At 40.1% G+C, this 23,159-nt stretch overlaps 1 protein-coding gene across 50 annotated transcripts in view; it reads right to left on the bottom strand.

Moving 5' to 3' along the window:
• Positions 1-23,159, bottom strand: part of EPB41 (erythrocyte membrane protein band 4.1) — a 140,962-nt gene that overhangs the window by 11,384 nt on the left and 106,419 nt on the right. For 21 of the 50 annotated variants that reach the window (XM_083626845.1, XM_083626836.1, XM_083626837.1 and 18 more), the window contains 2 exons: positions 8,437-8,565; positions 1,283-1,384 (listed from right to left, as the gene is read on the bottom strand). In XM_083626845.1, the coding sequence (XP_083482971.1) occupies positions 1,283-1,384; positions 8,437-8,565 (231 nt within the window). Of the gene's footprint in view, positions 1-1,282; positions 1,385-8,436; positions 8,566-9,724; positions 10,208-23,159 lie in introns of all 50 variants that reach the window. The other 29 variants (XM_083626814.1, XM_083626815.1, XM_083626821.1 and 26 more) reach the window with 3 other exon arrangements.

Here is a 23,159-nt window from a genome sequence, read left to right as displayed (position 1 = left end):
TACTACATGTTCGTTTGGGTCAACTGTATTGCAACACACGTGGCATATATATTTTTCTGCCACACATTTTCACAAGTGATGCATCTGGAGAGATCTCCACCAAGTAGTAAAGCTTGCCACATATTGTGAAGACTATCTGGAATTATTTCCACGTGGTATCACTGCACCTAATAGCTACAATGTTTGAGAGCCACTTTCCACATTAGTCATCTGAAATCCATATAGACTCGTTAACACAATCAGGTTGGTTGAACCATATGAACATTCCAGTATTACAGCCATCTTGAGGGACTGTGGAGTATGGAAGCAAAGTGAAGCAGCTTCTATGGGGGGGACCACATAATGACTGAAGCCTTATCTAAATATATTTGTTGTGCTTTAGAATGACTTGGTATTGGAGATGGCTTTCTGTTTTAGTACTATCATCTAGTGTACAAAGGTCAGTAGTAATCTGTGCTTCTTGGCAATCTCTAGTGGCAATTTGTATTTCTCAGCAATCTCTGACCTTGATTTCTAAAACATAATGGGTCCTTTAATGTAGGCTAGCCCCAGCAGAGAGAATATGCTAGACACATACAGCTAAACACCATTTCTTTTGCCAGCAACAGTGTGCTGAGCTTGCTCTATTGGTTATTTCAAATGAATCCTGTGTCCCAGATAATGTTAGCTAATGGTCTCTTCTCGGGGTAGCTACCCACTTATTACTTTAACAACATGGAACCTCCTGTGAATAGCTCCCAAATTGGAAACACCTGTGTACCTAGCTTGGGAAAAGACTTCCGTGTTGAAAGATGTTCAAAGTGGGGTTAGTATGCATTTCTCCAAGCTAGAAAGATCCAGGTGGGTCTGGTCAGTGTCTGGATAGGAGACCATCTAAGGACAGTATGTATGCTGCCTTGAGTTCCACGTTAGGGAAAAAGGTAGGTTATGTATGTTTAATGAGACTCGTTTCCATCAGCTTCTTTCCATACCATTGGAAAGAAGCTGTAAATGGTAGGGAAAATCCTGTTCAACAGTATTTTGAATACCATTTGTCCTAGATTGAAACCTTCAAGTGAAGCATCACTGGTGACTGTGTCACATCTAGAGTACTGACAAGACAAGTAAAAGGAAGCAGACACGAGCCCTACAGTCAGTAAAACTCTGATGTGCCACAAACTGCCAATCCCATTAGAGAGGGGTCACCCAAAGACAGACAGAGACTAGAGTTTGTACAACTCATTCCCTGTCAACGCAAATAGCTTATCAGTGAGGTCACACACTTGAGACTATTGTATTTTACCTTTGTAATCTGGGTAGTGGTAGTGCTGCTGGTGGTCTCTGAAGTGATGGTCTGAGCACTTAGCAGAACTCCAGGGTCTAAATCCCCACTGCCATCATCAGTCTATGGCAGAGATACATAACAAGTATAAATTATCTCCTTGCTCACCTAGAGAGAGTTGTTTGTTCAGCAGAGAAGGCTACAACGGCAAAGTGTAATGAGCCAGAAGGCTGTTGGTAAATTTGCAATAATTTAATGTTACTAATCAAATCTGCATCAATGTGGCACAGGATTGCAACTAATGGTTGTCTTCACACAAAACATTAAACCATAATTTAGCACTACATGAATTAGATATGGCAAGCCTTAGTGAAGAAGCATTGGGTTTCCACGCTCTCCTTTGCACCTTCTGTGGGATCAGGAGGAGGACTTATTCACCAGCAAATCACAAGAATTAAAAATTTGGTATTAAAAACAGTTAGAACCAAATGCAGCCACAGGAATCAGGTGGGTCCTGAAAACACATGTCTCAGCTGTCAAAGGTGAGGGCAACGAGGTGCATCTTCACCTTTCACCAAACGAAACATCTCTGGGAGAAGGGAATTCCACAGCTTAGGGGCCGCCACAGAGAATGCTCTCTTTCAGGTCACCCCCGCAAACTTCCATGGATGGTGGAACTACCAGCAGGGCACTCTCTGAAGATCTTAACCCCCAACAGGGTCTGTAGGGAAGGAGGTTTTCTCTCAGATATTTGGGGGTTAAGGTGTTTAGGGCTCTAAACACTGGTGTGGGCATCCTGAATTGAATCCAGAAACAAAACTGGAAAGCAGTGCAGCTGTTTTACAGCAGGGGTTTATATGAGTTCCAAAGGCAACCACAGCGAATAAACTGGCTGCTGCATTTTAGACCAGCTGAAGTTTCCAAGTCATCCTCACAGGCAGCCCTATACAATACGATACGATATCTTTATTGTCATTGTCCCTTGCGGAACAATGAAATTGAAAAACTACATAAAACTACATAAAACTACCACGAAACTACATAAAACTACATAAAAACTACATAAAACATTCAAAAACCCCTAAAAACTCTAAAACCCCATTTTAAAATACACTATACTACAAAGACAACTTATGCTGCGTTTAGAACCAGAATTGCATTAGCGTAGAAACTGTTTTTCAGGCGGCTAGTCCTGGCCTTTATAACCCTATACCTTCTTCCAGAAGGCAGAAGCTGAAAGAGATCATTTCCGGGGTGCGTACTATCATGTGCTATCTCTGCCGCTTTCTTATGGCACCTGGCAGCATAGATTTGATCTAAGGTGGGAAGAGTTCACCCAATAATTCTCTCTACAGTCTTTAGAACCCTGGATAGCATTGTTTTTCCCCTGGCCGTGCAGCTCCCAAACCACATGCACAGACCATAAGTTAGTACGCTCTCCACAGTGCAATGGTAGAATGCCATCAACAGGTCCTTTGAGAGATTGTTTTTCCGGAGGATTCTCAGAAAATATAACCTCTGCTGTGCTCTCTTCACCAGGTCTTTGCTGTTCTCTCCCCAGGTTAGGTCGTCTCTCAACTCCATTCCCAGAAAAGGAAACACTGAGACCTGTTCCACGCACTTCCCCTCAATAATAAGTGGCTGAATATTCAATTTACATTTCCTAAAATCCACAATGATCTCTTTTGTTTTCTTTAAGTTAAGCAGTAAGTTGTTTTTCCTGCACCACTCCCCCAACTGCTCAACTTCCTTCCTATAGGCCGTCTCCCTATAGAACTCATTGCAATAATCCAGAAGCAACCAGAGCACAGAATACTGTAGTCAAGTAAACTCTATCTAAAAGGGGCCCTAGCTGCTGAAGCAAACGTAGCTGGAACTCCTAGCTGCAAAGGCCACCCGGGCCTTCAGTATCAATGTTGAATCCAGCAGAACCTGCAAGCTATGAACCTGCTCCTAGTAGTGCAATCCCATCTAGAAGTGGAAGTTTTCCCACCACCTAGATTCAAGAACTTGGAACTCATAACACCTCTCTTTTCAGGATTCACTTTTAATTTGTTCAATTTGTTGGCCCCCACTCAGCCTGTCACACCCCACAAACACTTGTCTAGCACCTCAGCTGCCTCCTTTGATTCAGGTGTGTGTGAGAGACAGAGCTTTGTGCCATCTACATATTGAGGGCAATTCACTCCACAACTCCTGATGACAACTCCCAGCAGCTTCACTGAGATCTTAAATAAGACAGAACCCTGCAGGACACCACAGGAAAGCTCCCATGGCACTGAACAGTGTCCCCCATGACTACTTTCTGGAAACAACCCTGTAGGTAGGAGCAGAACCACAAAAGTATAGTGCCCCCACCCGCCTTGAGCCATTACAGAAAGACAGCATGATCAATGGTATGGAAAGCCACTGAGAACTGAAAGAGAACAAGAAGGGCCATACTCCCCCGCTGCCCATCTATCTTCCAACAAGTGTCATCAACCAGGGCAAGCAAGGCAGTTTCATTGCCATGACCAGGCCAGAAGCTGGACAGAAATGTATCCAGATATTCAGTCTCTTCCGAAGATGCCTGAAGCTGGACCACCAGCACCATCCTCTCGAGCAGCTTGCCCCAAAATGGGGTATTTGCCACTGGGTGATACTGAATACTTCCAGGTCCAGACAAATCCAAATGGGGCCACCTTTACTCAGAAGGTGGCAAGCTGTCCAAGATTCAACAATGAAGTGAATTACTTTTCATATTGGACCTGTTGCACAGACAATAGCTAAATCCATGGCAGCTGCCCATGAAAACCACCAGCAAGCGATAAGCCTGAATGTCCTCATCATCATACTTTTGAGTTCAGCTCAGCTAACTGGGACAGGGAGCAAAATGTCTGGTACAACAATATAACCCATTGTCAGCTCTGGTCTCTAATTCAGATACTATGCTTTCCATGTTGCATGGGTTAGGAACTGGACAAAACTGCTAAGGTAAGAATTTCTCCAGGTTTTTGCCCCTATCTTTTGCCCTTTCTCTTAGTCCTCAGGTAATGTGATACAAAAAGTCCCCAGAGAAAGCACACTTTCCAGTCACATTTCCAAAGTGAACTAGTCTTTCAACAAAAAGGGCTAGATAACTACATTAAATGTTTTGGTAGCACAGAGCAACATTTCAACCATTTTTAGGTACAAAGAAAGCTTATGCAGAGCAAGGTGCATCAAAACTCATATGTGCCTAATGTGTCAGAACATCTAAGCCCCATCCAAACAGTGATGCTGCTGTGAAGAAACAAACTAAAAAAACCCTACATCTTAATTCAACACCAAGGTTTAATACCTGCTGAACAATAATGCATTGTTTCCTCAGAATCTGGTTAGTTAGCTGTTTGACAAAACTTGTAGCACCCTCAGTGTTACTTCCTTGTTGCCACAATAGTAGCTTGAGCCTCAATCCTGCTTCTGGAGTTGGATGGCCACACAAACATAATGAAGTAAAAGGGGAGACTTGGCTCAGAGAGGATAGCCATAGTATGTGTTGGGGCAGGTGGTTACGTCTTTTTGAAGGGGGGAAGAAAGCTTTAAAAACCCAGATGTTTGTTCCTATGCTAAAAAAGAGAGCTCTTTTTTTTCTTTAGTAAAAACTAACTACAAACAATGACCTTGATAGTGTGTGTGCGTGTTTATGTGTAGTCTAACAATTAAAAAAACTTCCAAGGGTCACCATGACAGATTAGACTGAAAAAATTCGCTATGCACAGGTTCCTTCAGCAAATGGATGTTTCCCCTGGTTTGCCATCTCAGACTGGAAGAACAACACCAATATTTCTTAGTCTGCCTTTAAACATATTTGTGCCACAGTGAGATATCTACTCATGTACTTGTTTGTTAGAATTACATATTAATTAATATTTTACAAGGGTTGTGAAACTTACTGAAATATCAAATGCAATACCTTCAGAGTGTCCACTAGGTGGAAGCAGCATCCAACAGATATCACAGAATTTCCAAGGTTTCAACATATTCAAATGTGATGAGGACATTTTAAGCATCTCTCAGGTGGAGTCAGCTCTAGAATGTGTGGCTATTCCTTGTATGGTTGGCACAAAATAGCACAGAAATTGTTTTAACTCAGCCAGCAAACCTCCATGCCAGAGCTGACCAAAACCTACTTATACATGAAGTTGAGAGGGATTTTTATAATGTGAAGCTATATTCAAAACATATCAACCTCTACAAATGCAGATAATTTTAAAACAGGTAGTGGATAGCTAAGCTCTGTACCAGCTATTTAGGAACAGAATTTGGACATGTGCCAGGTGATAAACGTCATTCTCTGTCAAAAGGCACTACCAAAATGTTTCACTCAAAAGTTCAAAAGCATTAAAACTAAAAAGGGCCAATTAAAAAAAATTAAATTCATATCCTAACATTCCTCCTAAAGAAACACCAAGAGGAAAAAAATGTTGCATAGTACACTCACCAGCCAAATGGGAAATGCATTTAAAAATGAAAAAAGTTTTTTAACATGCAGACAGAAAAATAAAAAGGATAGATCCAAGCAGTTCTTCTGAAGAAGTGTATTCCGTACAGAAAACGTTGCCACCGAGAAAGCCTTACCCTGTGTTGCTGCTAACCTTATTTTAGCAGGTGGAATGCAGAGATTAGAGAAATTAGTTCCTAAAGCATGAAGGCTCTAAAAGTCAGAACCAACATGGGGAACTGGCCTGAAACAAATAGGCAATCCATGCTGTGAAGCCAGGACTGGAGTTCTACACTGTCTGGGGCCTCCCTTGTTTAATATGGAAGCTACCACATTCAGTGGCAGCTGAATTCCAGCCAGACTTCAAAAGGCAGTGATAAGTAAGCACACTGCAATAATCTAAATGGGAACAAAGCATGGGTGACTGAAGTAAAATCCTTGTAAGAGAAAAAAGGGTGTAGTCAGCTCACCAAGCTAAATGATTAAAAAGAGTGTTCCTCATCATGACTGCCACCTGAGATCAAGGAGCAAGGCAAGGTTAAGTAGCATTCCTATGCTGGATATTTGCTACTCTAAGGGGAGTGAAGCCTCATGATTAACTCTCTAACCCAGTAGAGGCTGGTTCATTAAGATGAACAGGGAAGACCTGGCTACTCCTGGGTTCGGGGGCGGGGATAAAGCAGGGTGTCATACTTAAGATACTCCAAAACTGCTGAATGATTGGCTGAAGTATCTGTGTATAGATACTAAAAAACAGAAGAGATCACAGATGGAACTTTTTGCTATGCCACAATATAAATCCCCAAAGAGTTGAGCAATAGCACCCACTGCTGTCTTCCAATTTTGATCAATCATGTAGGAGAAGAACCACTCCAGAGCAGTGCCTCCAACTCCTAACTGATTAAGCTGCCCCCAAAGGATATGATGGTCTATTGTATGGAACATTAAAAAGAATGTGCCGGACCACACTTTCCCTTTCAGATAATCCATGAGGGCAACAAAAGAGGACTGAAATCCCCAAATCTGCCCTGAACCAACTGGACTTACTCTTTCAAATTGGTTTCTCCTAAGAGTTCCTGCAACTCTGCCACCACCAACCACTCAATCAACCTGTCAGTACTGCTCAGTCCAAGTTGGTAGGTTCCCCCCCCCCCCATTCAGGGACTTTTCAAATTGGAACACTTTCCCCCAGTGATACAATAATCTGAGTCTTATTAGCCTGCCCTAGGTGGCAGGGTTAAAGTGAGCTGGTCATAGGACTCAGATCTTCTCTACAGCCTTGGGTAGCAATAAATCAAAACTTCCATCAAAACTGACAAGGAGGTGCATTACACACTTCACTGTGGCCTGCAGAAAACATGAAGCCTTGTCAGTGAATTCTGACATTGATACTAGTTCGCTTTGGGGAACACGATATTGTATACAGTGGTACCTCTAGTTGGGGACACGATCAGTTCCAGGGTGCCATTCACACCCCAAAAAGTCCACAACTAGAGCGGCACTTCTAAGCAAGCGCGCTGTGCATGTGTGAAGCGTGCAGAACGCTTTTGCGCATGCGCGAAGAATGCTTCTGCTGCGAAACCCGGAAGTATACACTTCCGGGTTTGCCGTGTTCGCAAGCCAAAAAGACGCAACATGAACCTAACGCAACACGAGGTATGACTGTACAGTGGTACCTCGCAAGACGAATGCCTCGGAAGACGAAAAACTCGCAAGACGAAAGAGTTTTTCATTTTTTGAGTTGCTTTGCAAGACGAATTTCCCTATGGGCTTGCTTCGCAAGACGAAAACGTCTTGCCAGTTTGTTTCCTTTTTCTTAAAACCGCTTGAAGAGGTGCAGTTGCGACTTGACCGTGCTTCGCAAGACGAAAAATTCGCAAGACAAAAAAACTCGCAGAACGAATTAATTTTGTCTTGCGAGGCACCACTGTATAGGGAAAGCAAAACAGACACAAAACTTGGCATATATATGCTCACACAAGTTATAATGAATGCATGAGGATGAAAACTACATGCTCAGAAGCCACAAGCTACTTTCAGTTTTGATACTTCTCCCCAGAAAGTCAATATCCACTGGGTAGGAAGTATCTCCCTCATTAAATTCCTCCTAAAGGGTTAATAACCAAGAAGACAGTTGGAGTATCAAAACTTCTAGAAAGTTTTATTGGGGCTGCAATCTGGCTTTGGAATTAATGTAATATGTTTTAAAATTGATGTAAAGATTGTAAAGGTCTAAAGGTTCAAGTTCAATCTAAAGGTTCAGGTTCAAATAGCTGTCTTTGACCACTGCAGCCTCCCCTATTAACGCATACTTTCTTCCCTTTCTTTGTGCCTTCCAGGAGTGTTGTGGCTATTGTGCAAGCATAGTGGGCATAATCCTCATATAGTTTGGGAAGCTCTACTCCTTGTGATCGATGCAGGGGGGAAACAGCATTACACCACTCTTTTCCGCAGCAAAGAGGGAAATCCTAGATGCCATATATATATGTACAAGAGTCTGAAAACTCAAGCCTGATCAGACTTCCCAGATATGTATTTATGTTTGTGTTTGGTGCAGAAAGCACTGGTGTCAACAGTGGTATTTCTCACAACAATTTAAACCTGTGAAGCTCCTCTCAGGTAAGCTTGTCCCATTGATATCAAATTTTCTAATTTTCACTGAGACTATTTACACTACAATAAAACTGTACCACCAGATTATGAAACAGCCTACCTGTGCAGCTTCATAAGTTATAGTCTTGGTCTCTGTATGGACAATAGGAACTTCTTTCGTTGGAATTTCACTTTTCACAGTGTTCGACACATCAGAGATAGTAACTGTCTGAGTCTTCACAAGGGGTGGCTACAAAACAGGATTTTAGAGAGAGAGAAATCACATTTAGTACCATTAAACTCTAACAATATTACTGACAACCATTACAATACTGATCTGATAAAAGCACAATGGACTCCATATAGAAATTTCAGTTGCTATGTTGTTTGCACTAAAGGCACATTTTGGAAAGTCATCTGTCAATGTTTGGAGATAAAATACAAATAACATTTTTCCCCTAGCTTCCTGGCCAAATGTGACCATCTGCGAACTAAAATATGGAAACTGTTTCATAGTTAAAAGGGTAAGCCAAATTTAGCATGCGGATAAGAATCTTTATGGTTAGGAGGAGCTCAAGTCCAATTAATATGCTAGTATATTAAGAGATTATACAAATGTATGATTTCCAGCCAGTGTGAGATGTGTAGAGTCCAGTAGCTTCTATTAAATCAGCATCAGATCATTATTTATGGATATTCAAATCTCAAGAATAACAGGAAAAGAAAAATCAGCTGTGCCACCACCTGATAATTAATCAAACGAGAATGTAATATTAGTAAGAGCACCACCAGGCTTTTCCCACTCTGTTAGGTTCCCTTCACCTTTTCAAAGTCTGACAGTTAGCACCTTGATTATTACCAGATTAAATGTTGAGGTATTTTAGCAGATGGGATTGTTAAGAACACTGGAGCAGGCAATTTTTATTTATTTTTTACTTTGATGGGCAAATGCAGGTGTTTCCTCAGAGATTTCCAAATCAGATAACTACAGACTCAAAGAGCTATGTTTTGTTCTTGTAAATGGAAAGACTTGCGGCGCTGGCTGCTTTTAGCTCAATATTTTCTGCAATGTATTTACAACACACAGAAGACATTTAGCACTATCTCAAAATCTGATGCCTTTTAGAATCGGTTTCCTTTTCTTTTAAATATATTCTGCTTGAGTCAGGAGACAATACTTTTTAAAAAATTGTTTTAATAAAATATACATCTACTTTGTAGATGAGGGGAATCATTCCTATAGACTGGAGATTAAGTGGTTGATTAGTCTGGGGAATATTTCAGGCCATCGAAACATAATCCTTCTTTATGGATTTATGACATATGCTTGCTGCAGTGTTTGTAGAATGACTCCGAAAATGTAGCAGAGAAGACTGCAAAGAGAGATGTTTCAAGTTCACATTTACTACCTGGAAACAGCGAATGAGGGCAGGAAACTCATTATCAATACTTGAGCTGTGACATTCTCCATTTAGCTTGCTAAGTGGCTCACTTGCCCCTTTCCCCCCTTCAACATCACAGGCTTCCTCCTCTTGTTCGTGGAGGTGCAATGGAGGTGAAGAAGGGATTCTATAGACTTCCATCTCATCCTGTTTTGAGTCCTCAGCCTCTTTCTCCACATCTGAGTAAAATCCCTCTCCACACCTTAGGTCTTCCTTGCTCTCACTGAGAGCGGCAGCAGCAACAGAGGCAGCACCCTGCTTTTCCTGCTCCTTGCTGCTTGTGGAAGAAGTGTCAGATTCACAAGTATGTGCAGACTCCTGTGGGCTTGACACTGGGCTCTCACTAAGGGCCACTGAGTGCTTTGAGACCTCCCATTCAAAGTGAGAGATAATATTTCCCCCCTCTGCCATTGCATCCAGATCCTCTTTGAAGGGAGAGTCACTCGCACTCTAAAATGAAATGAATACACAAAAAGGCCAGAAATTAGGAACAGGGCACACTAGAAACATAGACCATTTTAGCACATGTCAATTTGAAAGGGCCTATATGCAACCTATTGCAATCCACACAACAGAAGATCAGTACAGTGGTACCTCGGTTTAAGAACAGCCCTGTTGATGAAATATTCAGTTTATGAACCCCCGAAAACCGGAAGTAGTGTCCCAGTTTGAGAACTTTACCTCGGTCTAAGAACAGAATTCGAACAGTGGAAGGGCATCGGCAGTGGGAGGCCTCATTAGGGAAAGCGCGACTCGGTTTAAGAACAGTTTCGGTTTAAGAACAAGACTTCTGGAACAGATTAAGTTCGTAAACCAAGGTACCACTGTACTTCAAGTGTTTTGAAAAATGGCCAAGTTGCAGGTATGCCTGACACAATGGAATTGACAGCATTGCATATCCTGACAGCAGAACTTCCAGGGCCAGGGTGGGACACCCTGCTCTGCTTTTTGACAAGGTGGGGACAAGATGTCACTGTCCTCTCAACTACTCTTCCTTCCCTTGTCTCTGCCAGCAGGGTAATAATACGTTGGAGATGGGAGATTCAAACATCACTGCCTGTGCTGCCTAATACACACAGATATGATGGGATCACCATGTGTATCAGGCCAAACCAGATGAGATCTAATGGATTTCAGACTGCCCCCAAACTGGACTGGGGCAGCAACAATAAGGGGGCAGAGGGAAACCATCTTCCCCTGTGCCGTTTCCCTGGTTTTAAATTATTCTCTCCACAAAGCTGGTATTAACAGTGGCAGGGAAATGAGACAGAAAGCCATCCTGAATCTATATTTTCTCCTCCTCAGCAAATGGCAGTTTCGGTGTGAGCATTAACTAAGAAAAATGGCACAGGAGAAATGGGTTATCTTTCCAACACTGCACCCCCTATCCTCACCCTATGGCTGCACACAAGTCTTCTATAGTCCCACATATGGATTGGCCCTTGTTGGCACAAGGAGAATGGCTGACGTTTGTGACATGTCAAGTCCTCTCTGCATCTGCACTATATCCATTTCTAAGCAGGCAGTGATTCTTTTAAAAACTAAGTATTAAAGGGTTGTCTTCACCTTACTGAGAATGATCGATTCCTTTAAAAAGACTTCCATAAAGAGAAGGGGAAACCACATTTATTGCTGTATATTGAAAAAATATATTATCCGTGCAGAAGAAAGTTCTATGTGACTTTAGAAAGCTTATATTGCTTCCCAAGAAAGAGTTTGAGGATACAATGCCTTCTCCATGTGGCGAAAGTTCTGATGAGTTGGGATATCTACTTTTATATGCACCTCTAGGAGCCATCTCAGTTGCTGATGCTTCCAGCATTGCAGAACATCAAGTATAACTTTAAAGCAGACAATATTACTGTTTGGTAAGAGTCAAGACTCAGCAGATCTCATGCCAAGAGAGCCCCAAACATACATATGCCACATTCAGAAACCACACTGCAGCCTCAAGACGATATCACACCAGATGTGAGCACATTATTTAACCGTTTGCAATAGTGCTGTTTGTCTGAAAATAATATCTGATCGCTGAAATGCTGCAGTTCTCAACCAATGAGTTCTTTTGATCTTTTACTGTAAAATGAGTAACAAAAAAAGATGATGTGAAACAAAGAAATCCAACCTCCCTAAAAGAAAGCAAGTGTGTCCATAGCACCTGAGATACTTTGGAAGACTGTGCCAAGCCAGAGGATTTAACCAAGGCTGGTGCTATTCTGTCTTCCATCGTGCGCCTGTTAGAAAGTTCTCAACTAGGTCTTCGTACATCTCTGCGAGCCCTCTAGTTAGAACTTGAAGGAAAGGAATAGTAACAGAAGAAAAGACAAGAGTTAAAACATGCACAATACCAGAAAACGTGCATAGTAAGTAGGAAAATCTTAACAGGAAAGGGGGAAAGAGAAAGCTATAAGCCGCATATGTAAATCACAGACCACAGTTTTAAATAGGATGATATTTTTCGAAAGTAAATTTTCCACATTTAGTGGAAAGGATGGTTGGTACAGGCAATCAAATAAGCAAGTGGATGTTTATATAGCAGAATACAAAACATCGATTATTCTGAAACTCTGCTTTATTTAGTAATGGGATAACGCAGTTGAATAATGATAAACAGTCTAAGGAACACTTATTTCCTTTAAAATAAGTTTTTTAGATTTTTGCCCTGGTATCTGCAAATGCACATGCACACCCCAAGTACATGCACAAAAAAGGGTGAGCTTAAAAAAAAAACCTTACTTGTTTCAAAATTAACCAGACAACTATATCTCATTTAGCACTTCTTTCTGTATTTATATGCAAGCAAAAGAACTGTACTTAAGATTGCAATCCTATATATACGTGAGAAAAAGGGATACTGAACTCCATAGATTTACTCAGGTCCAAATCAAATGGGGGAATAATATTGAGGAGGGGAGCAGCTGTTCCGGGCAGATTAGGGGAGTGGCAAACAGCATCATACTCTCCACCTTCCTCCCTGCCAAGCCCTCAGTAGGCAGCAGGAACTGTGCTTTTGTATGGGAACTACTCACTATCAAGCAATAGGAAATGCCTGGTCAGGGCATTGCATGTTAGGTAATTTGATAACGGGCATGAACAGCCACAGCACAGGGAAGCTGAGCTTGCTTCCCACTCTCATTCAAAACTGTTAGCTTGTTTCCTGGAAATCCTATTGAACGATGACCATCTTTAGCTGCAAGAGCAAAAAGCTGTGGATGGATCTTCCCTCCTAGCAAGACTAGGGCCTCACTGCTAATGTGAAGTGGATTATTTTAATTAATTATTTATTTTAAAGTGCATCTAATTATTTTAGGGAGGTGCAGAGGGTGGAAAGCAGTCAGAAGAAAGGATGGTAAAGTGCCCTCTCTTCATGCTGTACAGTCATAGCATTGTATCCCGAACACCTTGGCTCCCAAACAAATCGGCTCCCGAACAATCGAAACCCAAAAGTGAGTGTTCCGGTTTTCGAATGATTTTCAAAAGTCAAACGGAAGCTTCCTGCAGCCAATCAGAAGCTGCGCTTTGGTTTCCAAACATTTTGGAAGTCGAACGGATTCCGTTTGACTTCCAAGGTACAACTGGATATGGAAATGTAATGTATCACAATTTCCTTCACCCTTCACCTCTTTCCTGTCATCTATTCATCCTCTGGCTGCCTTCCTGCCCTGTTCTTTACGTCTTCCCTTCTTTCCTTTCTCTCTTTCTCTCAACTTGTTTCTTTCCTTCTACCACCTTCTTCTCCTTCACTGGGATGCAGGTAGCACTGTGGTCTAAACCACTGAGCCTCTTGGGCTTGCTGATCATAAAGTCAGCGGTTCAAATCCCCATGACAGGGTGAGCTCCTGTTGCTCTGCCCCAGCTCCTGCCAACCTAGTACTTCAGAAGAACGCCAGTACAAGTAGATAAATAGGTACCACTGCGGTGGGAAGGTAAATGGCGTTTCTGTGAGCTTGGTTTGAATAAGATGTTTTTCTGCAGCATATGTAAGTGTGTGTTACAAACAGGAGAAAGGGCACCAAGCCACATTCAGGCATCTGCTCAGCTCCCACCAAGACCTTAATTTGTTAACTGTAGGATAGGCCTTTTCTTGGTTGTGTATTTTAGGGAGTGCTACCTGAGTTTTTTGGTGTGTTTTATTTGTTTGGCCAAGGAGGGGGGAAGGTGTAAGTACTTTGTGGCTTAAAAGTGTGTCCCTGGGCCCAAGGAACTCCATATATTGCCTCCCTACAACCCATAAACGATATGAAGAAATGGTGATTGGGCATAGTTGCAAACATTATCGTATTTCCTCATTGCTTGTATTTCAAATTTCATATCCATCTGCACCTTAAGAATTCTCCCTTTTTATGTCCTGCTCCCTTTTAAATAAAATCTAGATGACTAAGGCTATCTTTTCCCTAGGCTTCCCTCACTTAAACACCACTGAATGATAAATAATTATAGTAGCTCAAAAGGGGTTATTCACAATCAGGGAGAAGCGGGTGGCAGTGGAGACTCCCCCCCATGGCAAAATTTCTACATCTGCAACTGGATTTACTTATCTATATTTATAAACAGCTTTATACCCCTCAAGACATCTTACAATAGTATGCCATTTAAAAATAAGTAACATATATAGCACCTAATTTTAGTATCTTACAATGGTGGGTTATATGTCCCTAGTTATATGTCAGTCACTGAGCAGAAAAACCATCCACCATGAAGTTGTTTAATACAAGTATTTTGGGAGCTGGCCATTTTATGTTAAAAATCTTATCAATCGAATACTCAACATGATCCTACACAGGGCTGTAAATTTTGATGCACAGCCCTTTGCTTACACTGCAATTGTTAAAGCAGGATCTTATGTAAGGCAGGAACAGATCCATTCATTTGGCTCCAAAAACCCTTCCATCTTCCTTGCTACAAAGTTTAGCAAATATGTGCCAGTGCTCAAAGGATGGCCTTTTCTCATAACACTCGGGGTGCTGTGCTAAGTGTACAGATGGGTCTAACCCTAATTTTACCCTTCCAGCTCCACAGCAGCTTTTTCACAGGGTTCGTTCCACAGGGCCAAACCAACCACTGAGAGCTCTATGCCTGAATCCAGCGCCTGATATTTTTAAGAGCCAGAAATCAAACTTAGTGAATTTGAACAAACTTTGCTCAATGGGAGAGACAATTGTCTGCATTAGGAATAACTTGCTAAATGTCAGGGAGATTAGGAAATAGTCTGCAAAAAATTACAATTTTGATTGGGAATAATGATCAAAATATAAATACTCAAAAGGCATCTATAAAGCAAACATGTTTTCAATACACAATAGCTGCAAATGGTCAGCCACATGCAAATCTGAGGGGATGGGAGAAGCATTGATAAGATCAGTTGGTGGGAACAACTTTTTCTTGCCACCGGATTGCACCACCAGCCAAAATTAGCTTCTTTGAGAAGGTGAATGCTTTTACACACACACACACACACACACACACACACACACACACTTTACACTTGGGATTCCCAAAATCTTAAGCCTAAGAAGCCCCTTGCATTAGCACGCTGCTGCTCAAGGGTGGATTCATTTGTATACATAAGAGAGCACTATTTATTTTATTTATTTATTAAATTTGTATACCGCCCTATATCAGTAGATCTCAGGGTGGTTCACAATATAAAAATACAATATAAAAAAGAAAAATAGCCTGGCTCAGGAGAGTTAGAGATTAGTCACGGGGAAAGAGGTTTCCTTCTTATGCCCAGAGCCTCAATCCAGAACTCCCAAGGTTCTAAGGGATCACACAAATATCAGCTACACATGAGCAGCTAGCCATATCTGTGACAGCAACTCGTTTATTCTGGTGCATGAACCGAAATATCTGATCTTACCAAGCTTCTCCCTACTCTACCCACTTTAAAAAAGGTATTAAAAAAACTAAATCAAAACCCAAATGGACTGATTTTTTAGGTGCCAAGGCACAACTTTCATCAAGTAGATGGATAGCCTCCAAAGGAATCAGACCATTTGTTTCTGGCATAAGATACTGCAGCAGTTTTGCTAAAGCCACATATACATATATAATTTACACAGGGGCAAAAAAAAAAGACACAAGATGCAGTGTTCCCTGAATTTCTTTGTAAGCCAAAGCCCGTGGGGAGTTGAATAATGCCAACTAATTGCTATATTACATGTGGTGATCCAGAAGCTCACTGTGCCTAACAGAGCTCTGATGCACTTCTTCATTGACTGATATTCCCATGTGCGTGTCACCACAGTGTGTGATACAATTGTTGACATTGCAGCAAATGGGGAAGGCCATTATTGGTGGGCTTTCGGATCAGGTAGAGTATACATAAAGGTAGCACCAGAATAAAATAAAATAAAAATCAAGTAGGGGATAAACTAATATTGCTTAGTGCAAAAGCAGCAAGGATTGGTCCTGCTTTGTTATTTACTTACACTTGTAATTTCTGCCTTGCCCAACTACATGCATTTAAATTATGCCAAAATCTTAGATCTCCCCAGTAACAATTTATAAAATAGTGCAGCTGCTCAAGTATGCATTACTGTCATAAAATCCTCACAGGCATAAGATGATGCATCCTGAATATATATAAAAAATTACTATAAAAAATGATGTAGAAATTCTAACCAGCTGATCCAATAAGAATTTTATGCTGTGTAGCAATAGTATTAGGTTATCCCCTATATTGAAAGTCTGTGCAGAAGACGACACATCAAAAAGTGCTTAAAAGTGTGCATTTAGCAATTAAGTAGGGGTTAACTTTATAATGTACCACACTCACCAGTTAGAATTCCATAGACCAACATCCAATCTCAACAGGGCTGTCAAAAGTACTTGAGCAAGAAGTATTATGAAGCAGAAAATAGAAATCCCTAATTTAGCATAACTGTTCAATTGTCCATTCTTACAGAAGAAGAAGGGTAACACTTTCAAGCAAAACTACCATTAATTTTTAACTGCAATTTGTATATCTGGATATATTAGGCAGATATTAAAATTGTTAACAAACTGACTACCACCAGAGATGGATTTGTTTCTAAAAAGTGACCAGTCAATAAAACAAAGGAATAGCTAATTCCAATTTGAAGTAAAAATAAGCAAAATCATAACTGCATTTTAAATAGGAGTTTGCTGCCATGGATTAAAGTTACTCTTTTCAAAGACGACAACAACAACACCAAAGCTATCACAATTTTACTTTTCAAGGTGCTGAACCATTTAGAAGAAAAGTTATTAGCAAAAGTTATTTAAATAACCAATCCTCTCCAAAACAGAACAAAATTGTGTAATACACACACACACACACACACATACACAGGATGAAAGACTATATGTTCTATGAATCTACACTTTATGACATCACAAAATGCTCATTTCATGCATTGCTTTCTTCCTTTGCAGAGGAATAGGTATTTACAATAATAACTTCATAATTTGCATTTGTAAATATATTACAAGAACTCAAGAGTAAAGTTCAAAGAAGTAATTATGTTCCAGTGTTGCTTCAGGAGATTATTTAAGGTCTCAGTTAAAAAGTGCTCCATTTAAATGGGAGTTCTGTGCTGTCTCCAGAAATCCAATAGGCACCACATGAGTAATGTCACTTCCCACATTGCTCACATTAAGAATCACTTGCAGTTTTCTGCAATATATGAAGCAAGAAAATGACTTGGAAATGGGGTAAAGGCTCATAGGAAAAAGAATAAATAAATAAATATCCTCTAGCAGGTTATTTGCTTCTAAAATTTCATATCGTTTCATAATTCGTGTCAAAGCCTTCTACAATGGTAGTTTCTTAAAGCCAAAAAGGAGGCTAATGAAATCAGCATGGCAATCTCTTGCCTGACAAAATCATGCAAAAGCTAAACAGCAATGAATTTACATAACACTAAACTGAGAATGAGAAATATGTATACGCTCATCACAACACAGACAACGCTGTGACATATTAAAATCATGACAAAATAATAATTCACCTGGATGTTATGGGAATCTCATGGATATCACTGAAAACAGCATCCCCACTGTATTCTCTTCTCCCCAATAGTAACATAAAATGTGCAATGCAAATATCAATGAGGTTTTCATGTTCCCACAAGTGGCAGCCCAGTGAAGAGGAGCAGGGAAAGTGAGCTCAATAATATAATCATCACACATTTTATTATACAATATGCTATGGGGGGGGGTGGAGAGAGAAGAGGGGCAGCTGCTGCCAAGTCTCCAGTATCACCTAGCGTAGTGTCACCCTAAGAAAAGGCATTGCCTTTTATTAGTTAAATTGCTGTGATCTATTTAGTGCAGCATTGCCTACTTAGATTAGAGTCAACAGCTCTCCAAAACCTCAGGCAGAAAAAGGTCCCACAAAATTATGAGAAGAATAGCTTCCATAAACTGATAAACCTCCAGACGGCACTTATGTAAAATTATAAATGTAGGCAAAATCTGAAATACATTTTGCCAAACTTGAGCACACCCTTTTTACATGGGAAATGTCTTGTTTGTATGTATTCACCATAAGCAGATACATCTGCTACTCACTCGTCAATTATGTAAATACAGATCAAACTATGTAAATTAGCTTTTCCCTCTCTCTGACTTTCTGCAGAATTTATTTTTGCCTTCCTTAGGTGTTTGATTTTTTAATGCAGTGTAGTATAAAGTTATAGTATGCTGTTTAATGCAATATAGTACGAACATTCAAAGGGAGTCAAACTGGCTTAGTGGTCTAACTTACACAGTGGAAACCACTAAAATGATGTACCTTTAAATAATCCCTTAGCACTCTCCAAGATTTAGTGAGTGAAAGATTCAGCTGTAGTTTTGCAAGGGAAAGCAGAATATATACGCATAAACCAGTTTCCAAGGTTCTACTCTAGTGTCACATAAAAAAAGTGAACAAAGGGTTGGCTATACAGATGAAGGAGCTGGGTCATGCAGGCCTACTTAGTGATTCTATAAGGCAAAGTACGTAGACTGCAATCTGAGATCTAGTTAAGGAAGACAAAATCTGAATCCAGGTCCCTCAAGACCAGGATCATCAATCAAATTTAGCCTATGAGGCTGATCCTGATAAAGATCTGGCTCACGGAGCCAAAGGGGTTTTCCATTCCTGACTTACGGAGAAGAGCAACCAAATCCAGAACAGTTTTCCCAAAACAGTTGAAACTATCCTATCTTTAAGACCTCTCGTCCCTGGAAAATGTTGTAAGCAAGAAGGGTCAAGAGTCATGCAAACCAGTGGTAGAATGCACTCCTCTGATAGCCCTATCCACATGCTCAGGCCTCAACAACTGAAATTCATCTGATAAAACTGTTCCAGAGCTTCTAACATTTCTGCATGAGCAGCAGAACTAAAGGCATCCACACAGGTTATAATAGTAGGGAGAATGTGTTTATGAATGATTGTGTCAAACACGAATGCACACCTCACATAGTGTCATCTTTGCATCCCAAGGCCACTCAGGAATCCATCCAGATTCGTCAGCTACTGGCTGATATCAATTGATAATTCCTCTATCAGAAAAAAACCAAGTTACATTGATGGGGGAGAAATCAGGAAACCAAAATCTCCCACCAGTTTATTTCATGGTCTCTTTTCAACATTTACTCCTGCTTCCAAGTCTTACTGCTCACAAATTCTGCAGCTAAGGTCTCGTGGCACCCAGGTTTCATGGCAAGAGTATCAATCCCAGTTTCATTCCTGCATCTACCCTTCTTACCCCTCCTCAATATTTTGCATTCTTCTGTACAGAATTTGATAGAGATTACAAAGGCAGATATTCTGAAGCTGTTTTACAGTACTGGCTCCTATGGGAGAGAGCCTTCCATTTATGTTCTCTACCTTACAAGCTGCATTTTCCAAGATAAATAGGAGGGGAGGAAAACACTCTACAACGAACTATAAGGAGCAAGAGATTTTTCAACTATAAAAATAATGCAGTATGTGTTATCGTCAGGGCTCAGCAGGAGATGATTGCAGTGAATGAAAGTGTTGAAGTATTTGCATTGGTAAATTGCATGGCTGAAAAGTGACCAAAGTGCTCTCTATCTTTCTACAGAGCATTCCAAGATGACCTACATTAACTAGCAGAATGGCTCAAGCAAAATTCCTGAACATTATTATTGGGTAAGCCATCTGTCAGTGGCTAAACATCTTTCCCCCCAGCAATGTTTCAGGAAACAGATGTTTATCCACATCGCTAAGAGTACACAATACATTACAGGAGAATTTGTAATTCAATATTGTCACAAACATACACACAAACACACACAGCGTTTTCTTTCCTTACATTTGTCTGTGCATATGCACATACACAAACATGATTTTCCAAAGTCATATTCTATTTATCTAAAATAATATTCACAATGTGTAATCAGTGGAATGCAAATTGAATCTGATCTGTTAATAAGTAGCTTGCCCAACTTATGAAACCAACTGTCCCATAAGCCTTCCTTCTAGTAGCTCAGCCTAGCTGACTATCATAACTCAGCTCTCAAATGATTTATGAAATTCTCAGCATAAAAGACCCCTTCACCTGTCAGTGCAAGTGATTAGCCAAAACCTTTTATGTTTTTATGCTTTAAAAATGAGATAAAGAAGGTAGATATCAAATAGCTAGCCAGACATTTACATCTGGGTGCTGTTAAGAGTCAAGCAACATGCAAAGGTTTAAACAAACAGAGTTTTACCATCTGAACATATGCCTATTACACTGCTAGATCAACTTAACTGAAATCAACACTATGAACATCAACATTCACAAAACGTGGCACACACTTATAAACATGTTACTTCCATAAAGATAACTGTTACAGTGAAAGTGAAACACAGTTCAGTAAGTATGATACAGAAAAGAGATAAAGCAACAGAAAGACATAGGAAGAACTGGACTTGGAAAACAGCAAAGATTACAGTTTTTAAGCATCACTTCTAATAAATGATTGGTTTTCTACCACCTTAAATGCACCACAAACAGAAACCAGAAGTTACAATCTTTTCATCTACAGAAGAGTCATACAGGCAAGATAAATAACCATAGGTGCATATTGGTGTATACAAGGCAGATTGAGAAAGAATATGCCACCCTCACTTCCAATTTCAGGCAGAGAATGATGCAAGTTCCCTTCATTTTCTACCCAAGCAGCATCTGGCATCCTAACTCACTCCATGCAGTCATACTGATAAATCAAAACACAATTCCAAAACAAACGTCTTTAGGATTGAAGTGTCAGCAGTCGTTAGTAGTGAGGTGTGAAATTCGTTTCAATTTATATTAAATGAATTAATCCAATTCTCTGCAGTTTACTACACAGACACACACCTCCGCATTCTTCCTGAAGAGCTTTGTTTAATTACAGGTGGCAGTTATAGGCTTATCTTGCTCTCTTAGAATAGGACTTTTAATAAAATCATCTTAACAATGAACATAAAACAGTTCTTGAAATTAATTGCTGCTTGGTTTTTTAAAAAAATTCTCAAATGTTTTGCAGGATATGGAGGAGATCTTTTAGGGAAATCATCATATCTTTTCCTTTCAACAACCTGCTGAACTCAAAGACCAAAACCAAAAACACATAACTGACCACATTCATGATTAAAAGCCCGACAGTTTGAGCTTAAAAGGACTGCCAAAACCTTCGTATTTGTCATATTGCAGCTTGCAGGATTATCCACTGTGTCTCTTCCAAGTATGCCAAACTGTATTCTGAACAGTGTTGGTGCAACTGTGTGTGTGCATGAGCACTTTTTTTTTTTTAAAAAAAAAGAAGTTTCAAAAGACTCCCTGGAAGATTGAACTAGAGACAGAAGGGTTAATATGGAAAGAGGCATGGCAGCTTCAGCCAAGAGTTGAAGAGCTTTATAGTCTTGATGATATTTCACAGAAGCCCTCCATTTCCAAAATCACAGAAAAACCAGCCACCACACAGTCAGTGCAAGGACCACCAAAAAAGACATCATAAAGGGAATGCGTGGAGAAGGAAAAGCTCTAGAGTATAGGCGGCATGTTTTGAGCGATTTCTGCTCTTCAGGAATTTGAATAGAAATCTTTGCCTGGATTTCTTCATTTGTTTGTTCGGGCAAAGTTCCCTCAGTAGCTGTCTCTTGCTTTTTATTATTATCTTCATCCTGCACTAACAGAGGACGTTCCAGTGTCTGCTTTCATGGTAGAAGATCAAGAAAGACAGAGAGATGAACAAAATGACAGGTGGAAAGTGCTCAAAAATGATACTCGGGGATGTGCAAGGACAGAAGTCAGAGAAATTGACATGAAGTTAACTAAAGTGTGCTCTGCTGCTGCATTCAATACATTCCTCCACTAATCCTGTACATTGGGACCAGACTATAGGGACAAATACGAAGTGCTTTCTAAGTGGGTAAATTACTCCTAAGTTGATAATAGTTTTCAGTGGAGAAACCCATTTAATGTTAACTCCACCCATGTGCTAAAATACATCTTTCAGCATTAAACTGTAGAAATATTTGCAAAACAATAATCTTTTTGAATTACAAAGAGAAACACTGTTGTACAAAACGTTGGTCATAACTTCCTATGCTACACTGATCTTCAGAATGGCATTAATTATTTGATACTTAAATTGTAGTGCAAATATAATTGAATTTTGTCAAAGATATTGCCATGGAAGATAGTATCAAAAGTTCCACTTCAAAATTATATTGTGGTTAAAGTGCAAAGTGTTCAGTCACCTGAAAAACCAATAAGCTGGAATATTATTTTTTTAATGTTACAATTACAAAGAATGGAGTTACTCCACATTGATTTCATCTGTGTCACCAGTGTGTAAAGAATGTAACACAATACAAAGCTATATTGCAGTTGTATATGAAAACTAAGTGTAAGCTAGAAAACAGGGGATTTCTTTGTTTTGGTCTGTTCAAAACATATTCTATACATTTATTTTTGCTATGTATGGCAAATGAAAGCAGCTATCTAGGAAAGGAAAAAATTAGCTCTCAGCTCTCTCAGCTGAGTCAATCTTCTTTGCTCAGCCTGATATTTGGGGACATTGTCTTTGCACACCCCTAAGTGATGGGTATCAGGGAGAAAGTAGCTGGGGGGCTGGGCAGCAAAAAAAATGATAATGATACAGAATGCAAGAGAGTTTAAAGAAAAACAGGAAAAGAGAGGAAGACAACATAAAAAGAACAGGGTACAGTTAAACTTTCATAATTGCTCTCTCTCTCTCTAAATATATGGCAACATATTCATGCAACTTTTTCAATCAGCCATGCGCTGAAAAAAAGCAACTGAAAGCTGCAAAAGCTTGCAGCAGTGCAAATCCTTTTTAAAAGTGTTAGAACAGGAGGCTGTGAGAGATGAAACTATTTAAAAAGGCAGCCAAAAGAAAATGCCACTCAGCAGCTGCTGTTGAGGGTTTTGGTTTT

Source organism: Podarcis filfolensis (genome assembly GCF_964270895.1).
Source record: "Podarcis filfolensis genome assembly, chromosome: 8".
Taxonomy (NCBI): domain Eukaryota; kingdom Metazoa; phylum Chordata; class Lepidosauria; order Squamata; family Lacertidae; genus Podarcis; species Podarcis filfolensis.
The sequence above is the reverse complement of the archived record's forward strand: the minus strand, read 5'-3'. Positions and strand labels throughout refer to the sequence as shown.